Source organism: Vanacampus margaritifer, chromosome 11 (genome assembly GCF_051991255.1).
Source record: "Vanacampus margaritifer isolate UIUO_Vmar chromosome 11, RoL_Vmar_1.0, whole genome shotgun sequence".
Taxonomy (NCBI): Eukaryota; Metazoa; Chordata; class Actinopteri; order Syngnathiformes; family Syngnathidae; genus Vanacampus; species Vanacampus margaritifer.
Window position 1 is genome coordinate 16,330,705 of NC_135442.1, and position 23,988 is coordinate 16,354,692.

The 23,988-nt window shown below is 36.0% G+C and overlaps 1 protein-coding gene across 1 annotated transcript in view; it reads left to right on the forward strand.

The window, feature by feature from the left end:
* The window catches only part of klf12b (Kruppel like factor 12b), a 59,301-nt gene extending 41,650 nt beyond the window's left edge, over positions 1 to 17,651 (forward strand). The window contains exons 4-6 of the mRNA XM_077580163.1: positions 3,682 to 3,817; positions 12,860 to 13,017; positions 15,057 to 17,651. Of these exons, the coding sequence (XP_077436289.1) occupies positions 3,682 to 3,817; positions 12,860 to 13,017; positions 15,057 to 15,238 (476 nt within the window). The 3' untranslated portion in view covers positions 15,239 to 17,651. The remainder of the gene's footprint in view (positions 1 to 3,681; positions 3,818 to 12,859; positions 13,018 to 15,056) is intronic.
* The last annotated feature ends 6,337 nt before the right edge of the window (positions 17,652 to 23,988 follow it).

Sequence of the window (23,988 nt, forward strand, 5' to 3'; positions counted from 1 at the left end):
TGTCTTGATAATAATATGTTGCATGTGCCCCCCACTAGTCTAAACACGGTATTCTGATTAATATTGCGTTTGTGTGCGAAATCCACCTGTTTTTATTCATCTCAGGTGGCGGCCATTTTGCCATTTGCTGTTAACTGAAATGACATCACAGTTGCTCAGAGCTCAGGCAAATCACCATTACAGCTCAACTGTTTTCTGAAGCTGAGCCTGAGATGGATAAAAACGGACAGATTTTGCTGCTTAACTCGTATTCCACAAATACAAAAATAATCATAATACGGTGTTTTAAGCAAGTACGGCTGTATAGAAAACATTATTGTAAAGAACATGTTTGGGTTGGCTTCCCCTTTTAAAACCAGTAAGCAAAAAATTGTGTTGTTTGTTTTTTTCCCCCTCGAGACTGGCGTTTCAATTCATTTCAATGAACAATATGTTTCTTATACGAGTAAATTGAGTTCTGAGCTTGGTCAGGAAATGGATGAAACACTTTAGTGAAGTCGCCATTGCACTTGTCAAAAGGCAGAATTTTTGCTGGTGTACCTAATAAAGGCTCTCGTGAATATAGCACACCATGCACTAACTATGCGACCGACTAAATAAGTATGCACCCGAAAGCATCTCCACCTATTTGACTCACTTTAAAGCCGATGACAGCCACAAAACAGGGCGCAGTGATGTAAGTCGTATGAAAAGCTTTCAACATTGATACAAAAACACTTTGCCCACACCCACATCCACACGCCCACAAGTGCGCACACACATACACACGCACAGGTCGGCCATCCTCTTTAAGAGAGGGCGGATACACTTCCTTTTCACTGCTGTCTCCCTGTCTCCGGCAGCAGGTTGCCATGGAAACAGGGCATGACTGGAAACAACAGGAGAGCGAAAGAAAGGAAAGAAATGTGGTGATCTGCCCACCTCTCCAGCACTTCTCCTTTGTGTCCCTCGCTCAAAATATACCCCCCTCCTCACCCCACATCGCATTTCGAGTTAATTACACTCTCTAATTGCAGGCTTTCTATAGGCCAGGCGAGATGGTGACCCCCCCTACCCTAGCCCCCCTTTTCAGATTGTACAAGTAAAAAGCTTTAAAAGCAGTCACTACTGCTTTATTTGTTGCTCTTATTATGGGCCATAATGGCTCCAGTGCCATCCAAGAGGACCCTTGATAGCTTTGAAAATCATATAGGAGAGCCTCAATGGACAATATGTTCTCTATTGACTGGATTTTTTTGTGTGGGTTTCTTTCTGAATGACTTATAATCAATATTTAATCACTATACTGTAGGGTAGGTGGTTCATTCTGAAGGGGAAGCGCAACAGTTTGAGAAAACGAAAGATGCCAGTTGACATGAAAGTTCAAAACATTTTGTCCTCATGGGAAAAATTTACGTTTTTAACATCTTAACATTCCCATCATACGTTAGTATGAAGATAAATTTACTATGTTAACTAATAAAACAGTAACTTTTTTACATGCTAACTTGAGCTCTGACTTGAAAAAAAAAAGAAAATAAGCAAAATCAGTCTGTTTTAATTCCTATGTTGAGATGATTAACTGATTTGCTCCCAAAACGTATAAAAACCTTCTATTTTAAATAGTGCCATGGTCCCAAAACCGTATTTGAAGAAACCCTTAAAGCAATGGTAGTTATTACAAAAAACGGCCAGCAGGTGGCAGCAGAGTATAAGAGCTCAGCCAGGGCCATGTTGCAAAAAGCTATTTTCCCCAGTGTTTTTAACAGGTTTGTGAATAATGATTAAACATAGTGCTAATTAATGCAAAACGGAAACAGGTGAAAATATACTTTTTTTCTGATGAAAAAATAGACTCTAATATTTCTTTTGGTAGGTTCCATGTTTTTATAGCAATAGAATACAATATTCTGTGGACCTTGCAAAATCTGTCAAAATGCAAAGGGGGTTGCTTCAGTGAAAATAGCTGGGAGTGAATGAGTTAAAGGCCGCCGTCATACCATAATTAATCACCATGTGCATGATTGACTTAAGACAAATAAACACATCCCCCTCTCTCATTTTCCCTATCACAAAGTTAAAAGGGTGGCAAGTGCAATTAACTCTGTTTATAGTCGCTGTTGTTCGCACGTGTAAAATGTAATCAACTGCTGAGCCATGGTGAACTCTGTTGCTAACCAAAACAGCAGCAGCTACCGACACATAATCAGCCCCTCAGATGAATTTGAACTTAACGTGTTATGACCGAATTCCTTGTGCCGTCTTAAAAGGATACTTGACTCACTCAGCCATTTCTAGCAGTAAAAAATTAATATTTTGTTGTTTGTTGACTGAAGATGACATCACCTGTGCTTAGGAAATAGGTAACGACCAATCACAGCTCACCTTTTTTCCGGGTTTAGTCAGCTAACTGAGCCGAGATTGGTCGTTACCTACTTCCTCAAGCACAGGTGATGTCATCTTCTATTGACAGGAAGTGGAACAATTAATTTTTAAATGTATTAATTGTTCATGAAAAATAATGAGTTTATCACATTAATTATACACAAAATATTATCTTCTTACTGTTGAAAATTGCTCAATAAGTCAAGTATCACCTTAAAGATGATCTTGTGTTATATGCTTAGACAATGTAGCATCCACTAGACTGTTTTGTGGGGGAATATGACTAAAATCCCTATAATAGCCCTTTATATAATTGTTTTGAATTTCACTTTAACTTAAGACAAATTGTAAAGTAGGCTACTGGTAATATTGTGTAATATTGTGTAACATTATTGTACTCTAATAAGCCCCGCCCACCTTGCTTATATATTGTTAATTGTGAAAAATAAAGATAAAGGTTTTTTTTTGTTTTTTTTTGTGGGTGGTTACCGAAAAGGGTTGTGTGTGCCTTCTAAATTAATTCGGTGCTCCTTGTAGATGTAGCTTCGGGCACAATGGCCTTGCACATCATGCCAAATTAATGTTTCTTGGTAGATGTACATGCGACACTGGATTTCAGATTATCTCTAATAGCAGAACAATTAATAAGCTTAAAACATGAGCTCCAAGTCATTAGCATTGAAATAATTTTATATTCTTTTTCATTCATATATGTAATGGTCAGGGTGAGTTTTGTGCGGAAGACCGATGACATAAGCGACAACCTTATTCCGGAATAAGGGTGGGGGCAAACTTGTCGGTTGTGTTATTTAGCTAATGCTAAATGTTTTATTGGTTGACAGTTCAACAGTGCAGTGTTAGCCAACCAGGAGCTGGCTGTGCCATTAAATCGTGCCGGCCTCCCATTGTAACACTGGAAAAATGCTGCCAGAAAAGCTCGGCTTGTGTTGGGTCTGACCAGCGAATGCTACAATATATTAGGCTAGTAAGACTACATTTCCCATGATTCGTAAACATGGAATCAGGAAGTAGTTCTACAAGCGATTAGATGCGAATGAGAATGACAACAAATGAAAATGTGATAGTGAATAGGAAGGAATGTAACAGTTAAACTCCCTTTCAATTGGTTTGTATGAGTTGCTATGACAACTGTGTGATTGACATACACTTGACAAAAAAATGACAATCCGGGATGGGACCTGCGTAGCAAGCGGGACAAAGCAATATGGTTGGCAAAATCTGCCAGAACACTGCACACAAATATTGTCTTTTTTCTTTTTTCACCATCTTCTTCATGATCTCGTCTCATCCTCACAGCACACGCGGAACACAACGGCCTGTCGCCGCGTCACATCAAGAGTGACAGCGATGACGACGACCTGCCAAACGTGACGTTGGACAGCGTCAACGAGACCGGCTCTACTGCACTGTCTATAGCCCGCGCTGTACAAGAGTGAGTATTACTCTCTTTTACAAATGTTCAAGCGCCATTCTGAGTGAGAGTTGAGTGACTTTATTTGGAAGAATTTTGTCATAAATGTGTCTTTTCGAGGTATTTACTAATGTCTACTACTAGCCACAGGGTATCATGACCTTAAAGGTGAAGTCAACCCCCCAAAAATGATTGACAATGATATGTTCTATGCAGCCCCACTAGTCCAAATACGGTATTCTGGTTAATATCGCGTTAGTGGAATATGAGTTAAGCAGCAAAATCCAGCCATTTTGTCACTGGCTGTCGAATGAAAATGATATCACAGTTGCTCAGGTCTCATGTAACAACCAATCACAGCTCAGTTTCAGAAAACAGGTGAGCTGTGATTGGTCGTTGCCTGAGCCTTGAACAACATTGATGTCATCTTCAGTAAACAGCAAATGAAAAAATGGCCGCCCCCTAAGATGGATAAAAACGGCTTGATTTTGTTTCATAACTCATATTCTACAAACGTAATATTAATCAGAATATCATGTTTGGACTAAAGGTCACATTCGACATATTATTGCCAAGAAATGTTTAAGGTTCTATCAAAGCTAAAGTTGACCAGATATAGAAAATATTTTTTCCAATATAATAATGATTAAGCAGTATAAAAAAAAAAATTAAAGTTCAAATGGCATAAAAACATAATACGGTAAAATTACTTTAAACTGAATCTCATTACCAGGCACGTGGAAAAAATATTTAATAAATGATTTAAAAATAATTATTAGATACCGAGTGCATCATCCACATAAATTAGATGCCTTCCTTTTCCTTCCATCAGAAAAAAAACAGCTTGTAAGTGTAATTATCTGACTTCATAGTGTTGTTCACACATAGACATGAGTTTACCTCATTTGAACGGTTGCTGCTAACCAAAACAGTAGCACCTATTGAGTAAACAGGTATCCAAGACGAATTAAAGTGTGGAGTCTTATCTCATGTTGTAAACGTGTTTCCTGTGCAGTTTTAAAGGCTTAATCACCATTCTAATAGGCTCTGATATTGAACGGCAAACAAATGCCTCCTTTTTAAAGCAATCAACAAGTTGGTCACTACCAGGGGCTGTAATTACACAAACAATACCATCGACCACCCAATGTCACGGACATCTTGACCGCAGTGCACACCACCTGCACAGTAGACATGACATCTGTAAATTTGTTTCACACTGCACTCCCTCAAGAAGGAGATTTTGCCACCCTTTAGACCAGTGGTCCCCAAACACCGGGGCAGTGGGCCACTGTAGACCGGGCCGCACAGTTGAAAGAAAAAAAACAACTTACTGTACTTCCGATTAATTGATTAGCCGAGGCTTAAAAATATTTTATTTTGAAAAGTGACTGCCTAGACTGAGCAGGCCGACCATTGAAAGGCAGTTTGCAACGGCGGAGCCCAACCCAAGACACGCTTAGGACCGCCCCCTCATTTGAGTAACATTTCGGACTTGTGCAGCATGAAATAAATAAATGTTAGAGCAGAGTGTTTTTATTGATTGATATTTGATTTGATTTATGTATTTCTTTTTGTATTTATTTCGGCATGTATTATTATTATTAATTTTTTTATCTCGTTTTTTATTTTTGTATAAATAATAATAATAGTAATAATAATAATAATAATAATAATAATAATAATAATAATAATAATAATAATAATAATAGGCTGGCAACCAGTTCAGGGTGTACCCCGCCTACTGCTCGAAACCAGCTGGGTTAGGCTCCAACGCCCCCCAGAACCCTTGTGAGGACAAACGGTTAAGAAAATGGATGGATGGATAATAATAATAATAATCAGAATAATATTTATTTTTACTTTTATTTATTTATGGATATATATATATATATATATATATATATATATAATTTCCATTTATATTTATTTTTGTATTTAATTTTTGTTTTTAATTTTCTATATCCGTTTTTATTTTTGCTTTTAGACATTTATTTATTAATTCATTCATTTATTTATTTTTAATTTTTTATAATAATTTTGGCAGTTTTGGTCCTCCATAAAATATGACCACAGATAAACTACTCCTGACATCGACTAATATCACTTTATAGATGCCATTACTGCTCATAAAGAGACATTAAATAGTTAACTACTGAATCAATTTGTTGCTAACTAAAAAAGCAGCATGTAAATAGCTTTTCAGACGAGTTTGTGTGCACTTTTGTGTGCTAATTGTTGCAAACACGTTTCCAACAATTAGCGCTCCAGTGAGCTTTGACATCTGTTTGCTCTGCAATTTTGATGTAGTCCTCTTGAATCGTGCAGGTGTAGCTAGTGTCGTGGCCTGGTGACAGTTTTAAAAGGCCTATAAACTTAAATGAGAATGTCAATTTCAAGTACATCTTCACTTTTCCATAAGTGTAGGAAATACATTTATAAGAGATCGATGTTTCCTCTTCTGACATAAAAGTCAGACCTTGTCAATCTCCCTGGTAGTGCTTTTCCACACCGGCCTTAAGATGCGACGCGTTGCCATGCAACTACATAAACGCTCTTGCATGGCGGGCATACTTTACAGCCTCCGGGCATGGCGAGCCTCAGCAGTGCCAGCCCATCTGTGTTGAATGAAAAGACTCGCCTCTTGAGCGGATGACAGCTCCGACGCTCTCCTGATGGCAAGCAGGAAGCCGATCGGGACCCCGCCCCCCTCCTTTACTGTTGGACTTAGAGCCAGAACGGCCGCCTGGCCAGACTCAAGTTCATGCCCATCGGGTGGTTATTTAGTCTAACTGCGAGGAAAGTATTCCCAGACCGTGCTAATCTTTCTCACGTGGAAACATGATGCTACTAAATCACTTCTGGGCTTGGGAATTGCACAATAACCATCCATTGATTGTTGATTCACTCTCTACTCGGACTGCTCACTGCAGTAGAGGGTTGCAACTAATAATTCAGATTCATTAAGATAAAATTGCCAGCTTAGTGGTAATGTTTAAAGATGGACGCACACGCACAAACATGGCACTGGGTAATTCAGAGGAGAACAGAGTTTGGCAGGCTCCAACCTTTCCCTGCCCAAGCGCCCCAGCCAGGCTGTGCCCCATTACTCTCTCCCTCCCATCAGTAGACCTCAGGTGTCCAAGTGCCCCTGCTGTACGTCAACACATGTTCCTGCGCCGCGCACAGCCGCTTCCACAAGGAGGTCAACTCATTGTCCACACAGGAACACGGCTGACTTAAAAAACAAAACAAAAACAAAAAACACGTCCGTCTCGAGTTACCCACAAACGCAGAGGTTGACGCGGCGCGTGCGCCTGTGTTGACATATACGGAGCGCTCCTATTGTGAGGTTGAAAGAAAGGGTGCGCTTCGCATTTACGCAGGCATCGGGCAGAGCATCACAGAGGAGGAGTGTAAGGGCCTACTTTTCATTCCAGGTATCCATATATTAATATGATTGAAATGAGAGAGGAGAGGTGTATATATGATGGGTGTGTATGTGTATGGGTGTGTGTGTGTGTGTGTGTGTGTGTGTGTGTGCGCGGAGTAGGTTTCTTCAGGAACCTCCTCCATATTCATGCGTTTCCCAGGGGAACAGTGGATAGGCTATTGTTGGAGGACGGCAGTTGAAAAGAGAGCACCGAGACGAGAAGGAGTGCGTGCTCATGCGTGTGTGTGTGTGTGTGTGTGTAACAGAGACTCCCTCAAGTTGGGAGTAGCAAAGAGCCCCAAAAGTCCTTATAATGTGCATCATTAATTTTGGACATTAGGTCAAAGCTGACATTGGGTGAGAAGTGGGGTACACCCTGGACTGGCCGCCAGCCATTTGCAGGGCACATAATAGAAAATTAGTCAGTCAATTTTCAGTCAATCTAAAGCGTTGAAAATGGCTTGCTGCGAGGCGATGATAATGGTTGAACAATCATGCTGGTTTTTTTTGGTCTCCTAAAAGAAATGACAATATAGGAGGTACTTAAGTCTTATTTCAATATTCAATGACTTAGGCAATCATATATATATATATATATATATATATATATATATATATATATATATATATATATATATATATATATATATAGATGTTAAGGGTGGCAGGCGATTAATTTTTTTTTACATCAATAGTTAACTCACGATTAATCACAAATTTTATATCTGTTCTAAATGTACAATAAAATGTACAATAAAATATTTTTCCTACATTTTTATACTATTGTTAATATAAATGGCTGCATAGATGGCTGCATTTTTTAGTCATTGATAAAGTAATTTCATAATAATTCATAACATTTGAGTTAAAATTAAAAAGATGTACTGCATTGTAAAAATAACGAGTGTGATATTAATTTGTGTTGAGGTCATTTTTCTGCCACTAGATAGCATAATTGCATTTGTAAGACAGTGATAGCTCAGTGCATTTTTCTTTTCATATTAAGAGCTATCTAATCTTTAACATGAAGTAACTTGTGAAATTCTGCACATTTTTTAAATTGTAAAATACAACTTGACCCCAGTTTCCACAAATATATGTATTATTATTAAATTTATTATTGCTAAATTTTGACGTGGACGTGTCTGCTGCATTGCAACTGGAATTCCCCTAGTACAGGCTTTCCAAATAAGGGTCGGTCATTAATTGCGTGTTAAAAAAATTTGTGGCGTTAAAGGAACTTTAAGTTAACTCAAAATTAGCACACAAATGTTTGACCCCCTAATACATATGTGTACATTTTGTGCCTTAAAGCGTACTGCATGGTGAGACAAAAGCTTAATGCCCATAAAATCCAAAATACTGTGGCAATTATTTTTCATTTAATATACTATATATATATATATATCACCCTCTTAAAATAATTGCCATTTTTCTGCAAAAAATATTATTATTATTTTTATCTCATGATGCAAATGGTTCTTTTTTTGTGTGTGTTTCTTGACAAAATGACTTACGCGATTATTTTAAAAAGGTGTTGATATGTCAAATGCTCTCTGTAACTGTGAGAAGCTGCAAATTAGTATTTCCCCCTTTAGCTCTAACATTGTACGGTTCACACCGTTTTCTCGCTCTTTGTTTGATCATGTAGTTATGTTAAGGCCCATTGGTGTGCAAATGTAGAGTTTGACTCTAGACAATTTCAGTTAATATTAAGGGACTTAATGAATGCAAGGCATGTCATGCTTCTGGGTATGCAGTCCTCATCGTCGACTCATCACTCTGACTTGTTACTCAAGACGTGGCAGAGCCAGAGTGCAATGTGTAAGTGGCAGGAGTGCAGCAGTGCTTGGAGTCATATCCTCTGACAGGTACCACAATGGCCGACGGGAGGCCACCCAGGGCACACTTTCTCACGTCCTTTCCTGTTTTTTCTGCAAAGCCGCAATTAGACGCAGCGTGAGAACCTCATCCGTTAGCATGACCCGCTTTCCTTTTCGCCAAACACACAGATGCTATTGTGTTAATAAAGCAGGATCCAGACCACCCCTTTCGGGCGACACATATTTTGATCAGCCTCTGTTTTGGAGAGAAAGCAGAAAGAGAGGAACTTGAACACAGGTCACCAATGTTTAAAATGCTTCAAAGTGCTACTTCCTTTTTTCCCCGAGAGACACAAATAAACAGAGGTTTGGAGGCAGCGTGGCTGGCTTTGCCTCAGGGCTCACATGAGAAAAGTAGATCGTCACACCGCAGCTATGTTACGATAACATCAAAGCTTATGCAAAGTAATGGATTAATGAGCTAATAGCTCACTTTGTAGTTATAAAAGCCTGATTTCCTCCAATTAGTTTTTATGTATACCGTTTGTTTTGATTTTAACTCCTTCCTTTCTGCAGCGGCTCTTCACGAAGACCTTGAAAGTTAACACATCATCTATTACACGTTGAGTGTTTAATTAAACAAGTGTCATGTTTATTTTCTAAATTCAGTGCCAATCTATTAAATGATAGTAGTGATGGTAAAAAGCAACGACAAGTCCATATTATTGTGTAGTTCTTCATTTAGGAAGCTGTAGTAATCAGAAATGGCTAAATTATACAGTAATTCATAATTTTTTTATCCAGACCTATATTACATTAATGGTTGAAAAACCTCACCTATTGGTGTTTTTTATTGTTTATTTATTTTTAAAATCCTGTATAATAGGTACTTGATCCAAGGAAGTGTGTTGACGTGATAAGTCTCAACTGAAAGAACAGAGAGGGAGAATTTTAGCCTTCGCTGTTACAGAGACTTTTCACTACATGCATATACATTCACACTAAGGGTGCATTTTTTTAAATTCAAAAATCTTTTTAAAGGGTGATGTTGTAAACAGGGGCGTGTTGGCCATCGGGAAGTTCGGGAGTCCCGTACGGCCGGTCCATTCATGCCGAAATGGTCAAGCATTGGTCTGGCACGGGTCAAGGGTTGCAGTGGAATACCATGAGGCTTTTCAGATGTGCTTGAGTCTTCACCTAGACATTACTTTGTCCCCCCCAAACCCCATCAGCAATTTTTTTCCCCAGGTATATCCACTGCAAAATAAGTACTGTCCACATCGCCTGAGTTGTGTTCACCTAACATAAAGCATGTGAAATTGTTTAACAAAAGAGAAAAATAAGAATAATTCAAATATAATTGATGAAAAGCAGTCACTTGAATAATTTTAGGTTTGTATTTTTTCATACAACAGTATTCAACTAATTAATTTCAAATTAATGATTAAAGCTACACTATAATTTTCAGTAGGCCTACATTTGTATTTTTGTTAAAAATAATATTTAAAAAAAAAAATAAAACATGTTTTAAGTGCAAATTGATTGAACATCGTTAAATTATGTCAAAATAATTGACAAATAAATGAATTATTAAAAATGAAATTGATGCGAAGCAGCTTCCATACATCGTGTATCATCGTGAAAATAAAATAAAATCAGTGCTTGTTATTAAAAAAGAAGATGACAATCAGTGTCTAATTATTTTTGGCTCAACTGATTCTACACATTAAATGAAATATTAAAATATTTAATTAGATTTTTTCCCATTGAAACATAAAATTAATAAATAAAATGCATTAAAAAAATTGACATTAATTGTTCCTGATTAATTAATATAGATTTGAGTATTTTTTCATTTTATATATTAATCTAAAAAATATATATATAAGATATAATATTTTTTATATAGTCTTCACATTATCATGTATAGTGAGTGAAGTGACTCAACTATTTTGTGTTCACTTTTGTAACATTATTTTGACTGACTTATTTTACTGTGATACATAAAAACAACATATTCATTAATCTTAAATGTTTTTTATTGGGCAATAACGATACTACAATCCATCAATCCATTTTCCAAACCGCATATTCTTCACAAGGGTCACAGAGGTGCTGGATGGAGCCTATATCCCAGCTGGCTTTGGCCAGCATTCGTGGTACACCCTGATCTAGTTGCTAGCCGATCACAGCGACAGTCGAATAAACAAAAATGTGAAAATGGCCAAACATTTAAATGAAACACTCAAAATATTTTACAATGTATTCATATTGTGCAACTGAATGTAGAACGTAATTCATAATAATTTCCTTTGCGGGTTCATAAGAATTTCCTTTGCAGCTTCACTTTGGCAACAGGCCAAGAGCAACAGGTGTTTGCCGCATTTTCTTTTGCTTGTTTGTGCGCACTTTTTTTTTGTGAGAATTTGAAAAAAAAAATGATGGTAAAAGACGCAGGGGAAACAGGAAGTGGTGTTGCTGCGGTGGCGACAGTCTTTTGGGTGAGCTGTCTGGCGCACAAACGCACCCCTTGATCTTCCTCTCTCATGCTTCCTCATTTGGCCCTTTAAATGCGCTCTGAAATGCAATATGTACAGCGACATATTTAGTCATTTGGTGGCAAGGCAAATGCTGTCATAGGATGATGTGGCTTTGCTCATCCGTGTACTGCAAACATTTTGATTATACTTAATCACCAACTATCAAACAAGTGCATCATCACAATGCTTTCACTGTAATTGATAAGAACAATAATCAACATTTAATAACGTTTGCTATTCCAACCACTTTATAAATTATGATTGAATCTTGCATCGGCATAAAAAAATAAGTGTCATTCATGCTACCATCTTCCTGAATCGAGTCTGCACATGTGCAGTATGAAGATGGAATAGTCCATTACATGAGACATAGGTAGGGGGAGGGGGTGACACTTGATGTTTGTTGTCGGGCAAGTGAATTAAGACTAAAACAATAATAATTACTCAAAATCAAGGAACACTTTATTAACCATTTTTTTATCTCTATAAGAAGAGAAGACACACTGGCCGACTTGAGTCCTAACAACTTTTACATCACAGTGATAAACGGTGACAAACGACATCAGCAAAGTGATATTGACCACTCGTGTGTGTGTGGAAATGCCACAATTATGGACGACGGCAATAAGTAGGCAGTTGTTAACCTCAAATGACTAGATGGAGAAATAAAGCATGTTGATGGATGGTATGAGCAATGAAAAGAGCAGCCCTCATTTTTTTCCTAGTGCAAGCTTATACTGCCACCTGCTGGCGTAATTGCACATTAAATACAGACTTCAAAGTTTTGTCTCTATCTATCTATCTATCTATCTATCTATCTATCTATCTATCTATCTATCTATCTATCTATTTATCTATCTATCTATCTATCTATCTATCTATCTATCTATCTATCTATCTATCTATCTATCTATCCATCCATCCATCCATCCATCTATCTATCTATCTATCTATCTATCTATCTATCTATCTATCTATCTATCTATCTATCTATCTATCTATCTATCTATCTATCTATCCATCCATCCATCCATCCATCCATCCATCTATCAATCTATCTATCTTACATGTTGAAGATTTGGGGAACAATATCTGTACATAATATATTTACCCAATATTTGATCCTTTAAATCACAGCACTATTTATTGTAAACTATCTAAACTTGCATTTATTTTATTTTATTTATACACTCAAATCCTTTTAGTGTCAATCAAATAGTTACAGACAAAATAAGTCACCGTCTTTGACTCTGCTTTTGTGTTACAGTTCAATGTCGCCGTTCAGTATTGACAGCATACGGCGCCCTCGGAGGTCGGAGTCGCCCGATTCCAAAAAACGAAGAATCCACCGGTGCGACTTTGAGGGCTGTAATAAGGTTTACACCAAAAGCTCCCATTTAAAAGCACATCGGAGGACGCACACAGGTCAGTGGCTTTCAAACAACGGTGTAGGCTACACACACCCATCTAATGCAAGAGCTGAGTCAATGTTTTCTGTTTTTAGTATCAGTTTCTTACTTCATCTTGTTGACATTTCCGAACATCCGGGTATTTGTGATATTTCCAAAATGCATCGCAACCACTGATCTCAACGCAATTTTTTGTATGCTTTATTGAACAACCTGCACTATCAACAACAAACATCACAAAAGTCATATTAAAGTAGTGCAAGTTCAAACTAACAAAATGAATTATACAACAAATAGGCAGCTTGAAATACACAACATGCTTTTGTAAAGATTGCAACGCAAACACTTCTTTTACATGATGAAAACTATTGTATTGCTTTTGCCTGTAACTAGCATACTAACCAGGCAGATTGTGATTGTAGTCAAACAACATTTTCATCACATTTTGAAATCTAAATAATCCTCACAAATCAAATTACAATGATCTAAAGTCCAATGCTTTTCACCATTTTGTCTTGAGACGTAAACTCGGAATTGTCAATTGAGCTAAATGAAAATTAAAGCTGTCATTAGGCTGCCTGTAGCTACATGCAATGTTGAAAGTAGGATATGTTAACATTCTTGAGTGTTGTACAAGCGTACAAAGAAATTGCTGTAATATGAATAAAAGTGCCAAGCTCTACAACAATTACACCCATTTTCAAATGTAAAAAGTTAATAACCATTCCAGATTAAAATTAATTAATTAATTAATCAACAGCTAATGATGCCGCATAGCAGCTAGCTATTTGGTGGGTAGCTTGCTAGAGGCTAGCGCTAGCAGTTAGTTAGTTAGCGAACAATAAAATAAATGTGCAAGACAGCATTTAATGGATGAAAGCTAAGGATTTTGTGGTTTACAAAATAATTTGATATATTTTGAACACACAAAAAACATTGCTGTTTCATTTATTGTTTACTTACTTAAATACTTTTAGCAGCTGTTGAGCTAGCTAGTGGCTCGTGTTCGCAACCGGTTAGTACTAGACTTCACTGTCTGGACATTTCAAAATACAAGTAGCCTAGGCCTAATCTACATCATTGCACTACTTTCAAGATAAGGGTTGGTGGCGCTAGTGGTTCACATTAACTTAACACTTTTGGCAACATTTTGCGACATCACACTGTGCAACTTTATTTACAGTATTATTACTTTTTGCTGTTAGTGCTAGCAGCTGGCTAGCACTATTTTGTTCTATGTGTCATTCCAAAAATTCAAAAATGTTAAATTAGATTATCTTCTTCATAAATTGTGTTGGGCATGTGAGAACATATCACACAAACAAGGAAAACAAAGAAAAGGGCAAACACATGCTGAACATGTGGATGCTACCAAGCTAAAATGAGTTATATTGAAGACATATAGAGAATTCTACCCTAAAACAACAGTATTGGTCATTGCTTAAATATCTTGTTAAATTTTGTGATATTGACCTACCAATATGTACAAGATGTTAATATTTTTATATACAGTGAATGCTCACTGTTAGCAGGGATTGGAGACCAAGCCCCAAAATTGAATAGCAAAAATTGTTAGTAATGGATGCTTCCCTAAAATAGTTTACAATTGCCTATATAAATTGTCTAAACCGAAAATGTACACTTGACTATGATTCCAATTTCCAAAGCACTTGAATGTCATTTCAAACTCATCTTACATTAAAATAAATGGCTTACAGTTGATTGAATAAAACAAATCCTATTAATTTAATTATTTTCTTTGTTTTTTGACTCATAGACAAATAAATATGTGACTTTCATTAGTGAAAAAAAAATCCCTTTATATAACTACACTAGAGGGTCAGCAATGGCTGTGTGGTTAAGTTCGGCAACATCGCAAACGACACCCACAAAAACAAAAAGTTAAATCAATTACTCTCTGACAGCTTCAAACAAAAAAATAATATTAAAATGTCAATTTTAAGGTGATTCAGCTATTCTAAAGAAACACAATAAGGTGCTAAGTTTTTTATTATTATTTTTTAGAGCGCGTGTGTTTCTGTGTGTTCCCATTAGGAGAAAAGCCTTACAAATGCACCTGGGACGGCTGCACGTGGAAGTTTGCCCGCTCGGACGAGCTGACCCGCCACTACCGGAAGCACACGGGCGTCAAGCCCTTCAAGTGCGCGGACTGCGACCGCAGCTTCTCCCGCTCGGACCACTTAGCCCTGCACCGGCGTCGACACATGCTGGTGTGAGACAAGTGAGAAATTAGCAGCCGGATTTGGAAGGAACCAACACGCGCGGGGGAGCCGGATCTCCCTGGGAAATGTTCTTCAGCTGGCCTGGACACTCGGGAGGAAGATGGCGGGGCAGAAGAAAGATAACAGGGTCAAATGGGGATCCTCTCGGAAGGAACAGACAGTCAGGATCTTTTATTGTCTTTTACAGCACTGTTTGGAAGTTTTTTAACATGGAGTCTTTAATCGGACGAGGGGAGAACATTCAATTGTCGGAATATTTTTTTGTCTTTATAATGTGAAAGAGCCCAGAGTGTGGATTTTTCTTTCTTTTTTCCCCATTTTTTAAATGATGCTGGCTCAAAGATCTGGATTGGCAGCAGAGGGCGCCCCTTGATCACGGATGATTTCCTCTGGCCTTTCAATGCACCACCGCAAGCTCATTGACACAAATGCCTCTTTTTGGGGAGGGGGGCTCACTCTGAAATATCATCATTTAACAAAAACAAAATCTGGAGCCTCTTTGTTGGATTTTTTGTGCTGTGATGAAGCAATCAGATCAAGTGCAATCTTAACGGTTACAACAGTATATGTATAGAAAACATTTTTTTTCTTTAAATCATCTTTTTCCTATCAGGGGCCACTTTAGTCCTCTGAGGGCCATACTAAATTTGTGAAAAAAATACCATCGGACAAATGTTTATTATTATTATGTATTATGAGCCGTTGTGGGTTAAATGTTTTTCGGGGGCCTTTTTTTTTTCAATCGCTCGCTTTAAACGCTTCAACAACATCATGTACAGAGAACAACACAACAATCACGAAAAGGACTCTGCTTTCCTTACTTCTTCTCAGCTGGTTTTGGAATTTGTGGTGTTTTTTTTGCACAGCAGCACTTAACTTTAAAATGGCTGAAGTGTTACAAAGATGGGGGCAAACACACACACGCACACAGAAGAGCAATACATTTGTGAATAGAGTTTGATTGATGTCTTTTTTTTTTTTTTGCTCCCGTCTGTGCACAAAATTTAGCTGCCTTGAATTTCACCAACTACAAATAATGAGAACTTCCGTTAGTTGACATTTTGTTACAACATTGATCATTTGCATACATGATATGGACAAAAGCATTGGGACTGTATAAAAAAAAATCCCCTCGTGATTAAAAGCGTGAAATCTTGAAATTATCCACATAGGATATAATGGTAATAGAATTAGTCTGTCTCAGGGTCAAACTGTCACCCACATAACACCTTTCTGTACTGTAGTGTTGGGACGTACATTTTTTACCCTACTTAATACGCCTCTGAATACCACCATTATCACTTCACAAAAACAAAAAGTCATCAGTAAATATCTAGCGCAGTTCAGAATCAACATATTTTAATAAATAAAATATGCCATACATGAGATGATTATTACATGTATTAATTTGTGCAGATCGCTCCGTGTTTTGCTAGTCGAAGCTGTAACGTGTTTTGCTTTGATCAGTTGGTCAGAGAGGGGCAGAAAAAAGCTAACGTCATTGAGGCCCAGTGCTCCGTGCCTGTGAGGATGGATTTTAAATCTGACTGATTGAAGAAATAGCCCCATTGCGAATATAGTTTAAGACATCCAGCACTACAGATTCTTAAGGGCAGATTAGCCGCCAAGACAAATGCTATGCTAATGCTACGTTGATGGAACCAACATGAGAATTAAGGTTGAAAATGTGGGTCAGACCTCTAAAAAAGCAAATCTACGAATGATGAAATTAGATTTAATTTTAATGTTAATGATGTAAACAAGATGTTAACAGTCAACTACAGGTAAAAATGCAAACAGCAGAAACATTTGGCTATGCTAGCTCACAGCTAAAATTAGCTGTTGACTTTTCCATCTCTTAAACCGCTGCATCAGGCATTTTCAATCAGTGGTGTGAAAAGATTTGGCCATCATGTGGTCAATCTCAAAGGTCACCTAAGTGTAAATAAAAAATAATAATGAATTTAAAAAAAGTTAGCCGCGGTTGTAATGCAAAATGTAGAAACATTAAAATACAGGTAATGTTATGACAAGAAGTGCATGATAACATTTCAGCAATTAAAAAATATAAAAAATAATAATTAAAACAAGCATTTGGCTTATTCATTTAAAGATTTTTTCCCCACACTTTGTATCATTCAACTACTTCAAGTAATTGCTTTGCTTATTGTAAACATACACATTTTAAGCGGATAGTTGGCAGTTGTTTTTTTTTATGTAATCAAATATTTACAATACACTTTTATGTTGTAACTTCAAAAACATAAAATGTATCAGGTAAAAACTACATCTAATACATTAGATGCATAACATGAGTTAAAATGTATACATAGCCAGATTTGAATGTAGCCTCACTTCACAAATATGCCAGCTCGAGTGCCTGATTTATAATATATATATATATATATATATATATATATATATATATATATATATATATATATATATATATATAAGCGAGGTTCTCAAAAATGGACATTCATAATGGCAAGCGATTATAAATTTACTTAGTCAGGATAAATAATCACAGAGAACCCATATCCATCTTCAACAAAATAGCAAGCTGATGTTAGCCACAGCTGCTACATTGCTAACATGGCTTTTTCGTAATATTACTAAATTAAAGGCACTATTTGCGTAGACAGAGCATCTGTGCCTTAGCGCAAATGTCGGCAGATCATGATTTTTTCCATCAGTTCAAGGCTCGCCACACGTTTGTAAATTTCCTCTGGTCTGTGCACATCTGTGAAATTACCAACATCGGGTCTAACCCGCCTACCTGCAGAATTACCACAAAGGTTTTAAGCCGGTCACAAAAATACAGCCCGAAATCTTCTATCAGTTGGATTTTTTTTTTCTTGGAATTGACAATTAATTTAAAAAATATATATACATAAAAACCCAAGTTAAAAGTGATTAATTATAACTGTTAAACATGTTACATTAAAACTTAAAACAAACTAAATTAAAATGTAAAACTCAAGTTGTAATGTAAAACGTATTAGAATAGGTTTCTGAGGTGGCAGCAATATGCATTTGTATAAGTAGATTAACCTTGTGATTGTTGGGTGTATGAGAACCTATTAAAAACCAAAGAAAAAGCCAAATGCACATTTAATCATTTAAGGCTACCTCGCTGAAATGAGCTAGAGTTGAAGTCTTGTGAGATTTGCTGAAATTTTGTACATCTTGTCAAATATGATTTTCTTTACTTCTGTGACATTTTCTTCAAAAATTGTATTCAGTTTCCAAATTGTATGGCGTTTTGCGTGTTCAAAATGAGTGTTTTCACTGTATTTAATGAGCTGATTCTCCCCAATTCTTTTGTCCATATTTAACAATAGAACATACAGAAAAATCACCGTAATGTTAATGAATCAATATTTTTTTCAGTTTTTCAAGTATATCCTGAATTATTTTTCTTCTCCATATGAAATGCAGCGATGCACTTGTTCTGCCTGCAGTGTTAAAGTTGGCCATATTCTTTCATAGTTAAATTTATTGGAGCCAAGCCTGTAAAAGGAAACAGTGACCTTTATATATATATATGTGTGTGTGTGTGTGTGCATGTGAATGTGTATGTGTGTGCGTGTGTGTGCGTGTATTACAGCACCTTGAAGAAGCTTGCCACCCATGAACACCCGCCCTCACATACAAATTAATCCCCCATGTGTAAAATGTATATGTTTGCTTTATTTATGTACTGTATATAATTTGTGCACATATCAATGTGTGTTATGTTAGTGACAGAATAACAGCACCTTGTTTGTTTATTATTATTCATACTTTTTTTGTCAGATGATTTTTATTGAAGATGTCAATTTATAAACACAAATAATCATCATTATCATATTTTATGAACCATATAATATATATATATATATATATATATATATATAACATTTTATGATTGAAGGTCGCTTCAACACATATTACTTTTCTTTGTGTACAAAAATGTTGTAATATATGTGATGATGTTTTTAAGATGTGTGTATATATATATATATATATATATATATATATATATATATATACACACAGTCTATTGTACAGTATAAACGTTGGCTAAAGAGGGCTCTTTGATTCGAGGTGCAGGATTTATACAGAAGTCTTTTTTTCAGAGCGTGTCATTTAAATTAATTTCGTGGACACAGTCAAACATGGGGCTAAACGTTGTTCACGTTCACTGGTTTGGATTAGTGCTTACGCAAAACAAAATTCAGACTTTACCCAATATTTTTATGTTAAACAGTTCCACACAAATGCTGTTTGTAAAAAACAAACAAACATTTTTGTCAAAGTGGTCCACTTCATTTTTTGTTAGTTCACTGAAAATAGACGATTCACATAATTTGTTAAGCTTATTCAACATCTTATTTTTTTTATTGGTCAACCACACAATTGCAATATCACAAATATGGAGTTGATCCCATTTTATTTTTATTTCACCTCTATCTGTTTGCAACAATTTGCAGTATGTAAGATCAACAAGAAATAAAATAAAATAAAAAAAGTTACGTATATTTTAGCAGGTCAATTATTTTGACACAAAACTACTAAGCTGCTTTAACATTAATATTTTTGTCAGCCTATTCCACATCTCAATTTGATGAAATGTTAACGTTTTTTTAAATAAAATATTTTTGTCATTCTATTACACACTATTTATTTTGTTAGTTAAACAACCTCCCAAAATCTAAATTGTTCATTTTTTTTTAGATTTTGTGTTGAATATTTGTCAGTCAGCTTGTTACATGATCAAAATTTTAGCGTTGTATATTACAGTTTTGAGGAAGAAAAAAAAATCACTCAAAGATTTTTGGAAAAAATATTTTGTCAATGTTACAAACTCAGTGTTACACACAATGACCTTTTGTTTGCGAAAATAAAGACAAGATTATCCAATTTGTTTGAGGAAAAATATGCTATCATATTCCACATATGACAGATTCGAGGAAATTTACCTGATCACGCAGGATAAACGTTTATGTGAACGAAGGTGCTCAAGTTCTTATAAGGCACCGTTTTAGGAACCCTCACACAATAAAAATCAGGAAAACCACAATGGTAAACAAACGCTACATATCCAAAATTCAGTACTACATAATTCTGTCTTTGCACGTTTTCAGCAATTCTCTTCAAACATGTACAATGTATTCAGATACAGAGCTTTGATTTCACTTTAAAGGGTCTTCTATCAATTTTTTTGGGGTATTTAATATTTATGTTTACTTCTTACACAAAATTTAATTCACAAAATGATAGGTTGCTCACCATGTGAAAGTTTGACATAAAAAAATAAAATGTTGAGTTAATTTTACATTTTTATGTTTGACTAAAAATGTATGGTGCAAGTTGACAAAATATTAAACACAAATATTGGGTAAAGGTCTTATTTCTTTGAAATAATAACTTGAAATTGTGTATGGTTGACATACAACTACTAGGTAAAGTCTGTATTAGTGTATATTATTTTCAATCAAATATTTTTCAATGAATATTTTATATACACAGATGCACATATCAACAAAATTCCCAATCAGTATATGATTTTTTCCCCATTTTTTTTCATCTTAGTATTTTTTATTTTATTTTTAAGCGTCCAGACCAGGCAGGGTGTATTGTATTTTCTCTTCAAGATCATTTTAAAGCATAATTTTGTAACGGTAACCAGGGTCAAAGTTATGCAATAATAATAACAATACTAATAATAATGTTAATAGTGCCTCGTGTCACATTACTGCTCCGTGCAGCATTTCCATTTCACTGAAACGTTTTTACGTCACAAAGCAACAATTAAAAAAATAATTTAAAAAAAGCACAGACAACGATATGCAAGTCGGACCTCTGATGTTTTAATGACAATGAATTTTTACTCTGTGATTCATCAGCTTCACACACTGTTCATTACATATTTTCTTACAAAAAGCAATTTGACTTAATTTATTTTGGGATCCCACAAAACACACACACACAGGAATTCTACTCACTGTAAATTGATGCCTTTTTTTTTTTATTATCAATGTGTCTATTAGGTCTATATCTACTTTCAGAGTACTATTTGATTTTGTGGTTCGGAAGAGTAGTGAAGCTGGCGGCTGTGTTTCAATTTGCAGATATTTCGTACCGTAAATGGTTGTTCTTGTATTTATGTAAAGTGAGTGTAGTGTAAATAGCTTTCAATCTTATTTCTGATCTTGACGTAATGAAAAATGTGATCTCACTCAGAAAAAATGCTTCAAAAGGGAGATTTTGCTCACGGAATAACAACACAATTGTACTTTTTTTTTTGGGGGGGGGGGGCAAATCTTTAAAAACATGGTGCCCATTTATTGTGTTACTCTTTGTTTCTTTCTCAGAGTTGTTTTATGTAGCCTATCCAGTCTGTGCTTTGTCTTCTTCTTATTCTATATTTCTTTTTTTCATATGGATGGAGCTGTGAAATTTAAATAAGTTGAAACATATAAATGTATATTAATATGAATGGAGGCATGAAGGTTAATAAAATTGCATTTTATATGTAATGCTTGGGTAAAATGTTATTCTTTGGTAGGCAAGTATTGGTATTTAGGGGAACTAAGGCGGAACCTCTAAATTTGAATGCCCCTAAAACTTTCTTCTCTTTAAGGCGTTAAACTCCAGATTTGTTCCAAAGACTTGTCGTACAATTTTGAATTTGTTCCTGATGTTCTGGTCATTTTATTTATTTATTTATTACAATTTAGAAAACCACACATATAGTACAAATCTGAAGAATTACGCCCCAAAAGTCATATATTCCCAACGTGACCTAAATCTTAACATATTGGTATGCTCCATTCCTGGTTTGCCGGTTGGACCAAAAAACACATCGAAACAAGCCCACAAAGGTGAAAATGATACATTTTATTTATTTATTTTTTAATTTGACCAAAATCTTCTGGATAAATATGCACTTCAAGTAATATATTTGATTTGATAATGCACAGACCCACCCCCACAAAAAAAGGAAAAAGAAAAAAAAATCTGGTCATGGAAAACAAACAAACAAGCGAGAGGAGTGGTTTTAATCAAGAAAAGTAGGGAATAAAAGGACATCCTCCCCGCTGGGAAAATACTTTATTTGGTGTTTATTTAATTTCAAACAATAAATATATAAACACCACTTTGAAAATAAGCTTGAAGACATGAAAAATGTCTGGCAGATGTTCATGCCGCCAGGTCCTAAAGTGGAGAAGAAAAAAACACTTTGAAATTGCTTTTTGAAGACAAATCAAAGAAACGTTACTTTCATCTTGTTTGGAGTGAGAGCGACTTTAAAAAATGCCTACGACGTTGGAACATGATTTACTACAAAAAAACAAAACAAAAAAATTACCAAGACATTTTATTACTGCAAATCTGTAATATAATACCATTAGCCTTTTACATTATTGTTGTCTGAATTATTATGGGTTTAAAATTGTATTTTAAAAAAACAAAAAGGTCTTTCACCATGTTTTCCATATGTCTGTCGATGTCTGGCCACCAGGTCCGGCTCTGCATTTCACCCACATGATGCCCAAGGCTAGAACACGGGCGGGCCCTCAAGGTGTTTACCAACCTGGAAGTGTTTGGTAACACAAAGTACAAAGCCACAAAGACACGTTCCCGCAGGAAAGCTCTTGGAAGGGTCTAAGTAAGTGTAAGAGAGACAGCATTTTGGAGCGGTCGCAAACCAGCCCCTAATATACAGTAATAATACAGCCTTTCAGCCCACCTGTACGAGGGCCAGGCTAAAGTTCACTAGCCACAATGCTAACAGTGCAGCAGCAGCTCCCCCGCATGTTACAATCAGATAATCTGCTGGACTAATAATTATTTGTGGAGCACTGAAGGTGACACTAACTTCATACGTTATGCACAGGTCAAAAATGTGCTGGCTTTCACTGCCCAAGTTGTGAATGAGTAAAGAAAGCTTTTACGCTTGCGTCCATAGCTTTAGCTAATCTGATCAGGATCTGCCAGGAACATTTTAAAAGATTCTTATCAGCTTCGTTGGCATTGGTATTCAATATCCAATAATGTACAGACAACGGCGGCGTGCTAACAATTTTTTTTTACTACATTGTGTCACGCTACAAAACTGACGTCATTCTAGTCTGTCGTAATACTTGTGACAGTTGTATGCTACGACGGGACAGGTGATAGCAAGCTAACACAACTCGTGACAGGTTTGAATGGTGACTGTGTTTGTTTTTCATTTTGAAGACCTGAGCTGTTGAAAACTGCATTAGGATTAAAAAAAGTAAAATACATTATTTTAGAATGTGTCACAGTTCTAGCAGTTACGCTCGTTCCATATGAAGGAGACTCTTCTTCCTGTCTGGATTTGGTGGAGTTTGAACGAAAATATGGCAAATATCACTTCTTGAATAAAAAATACTTAATTCCAAATCGGACCCACTTATTATTTTTAAGATATAAGTTTGGACTTCTGTAAATTCAGTTACTTCCTGATGGATCGAAATGTTAGTCCATCAGTATTGACAACACCAGAATCCCATGGTGTCACCAAGGGAATCCGACAGGTCTGAAAAGATGGGTCTGTGGCTGATTAATTCAAAAAAATTGTAATGGTAATGCATACAATAGTTTCCTTTTGTATTGGAAATTGCATATTTGTGCATGTATGACGCTTATATGCATGTATAAGTATATATTTAATATTAGCGCTTTTACTGTTGTTTTACTGTAAATGAGTGATAAAAGCTGAATAAGCAACT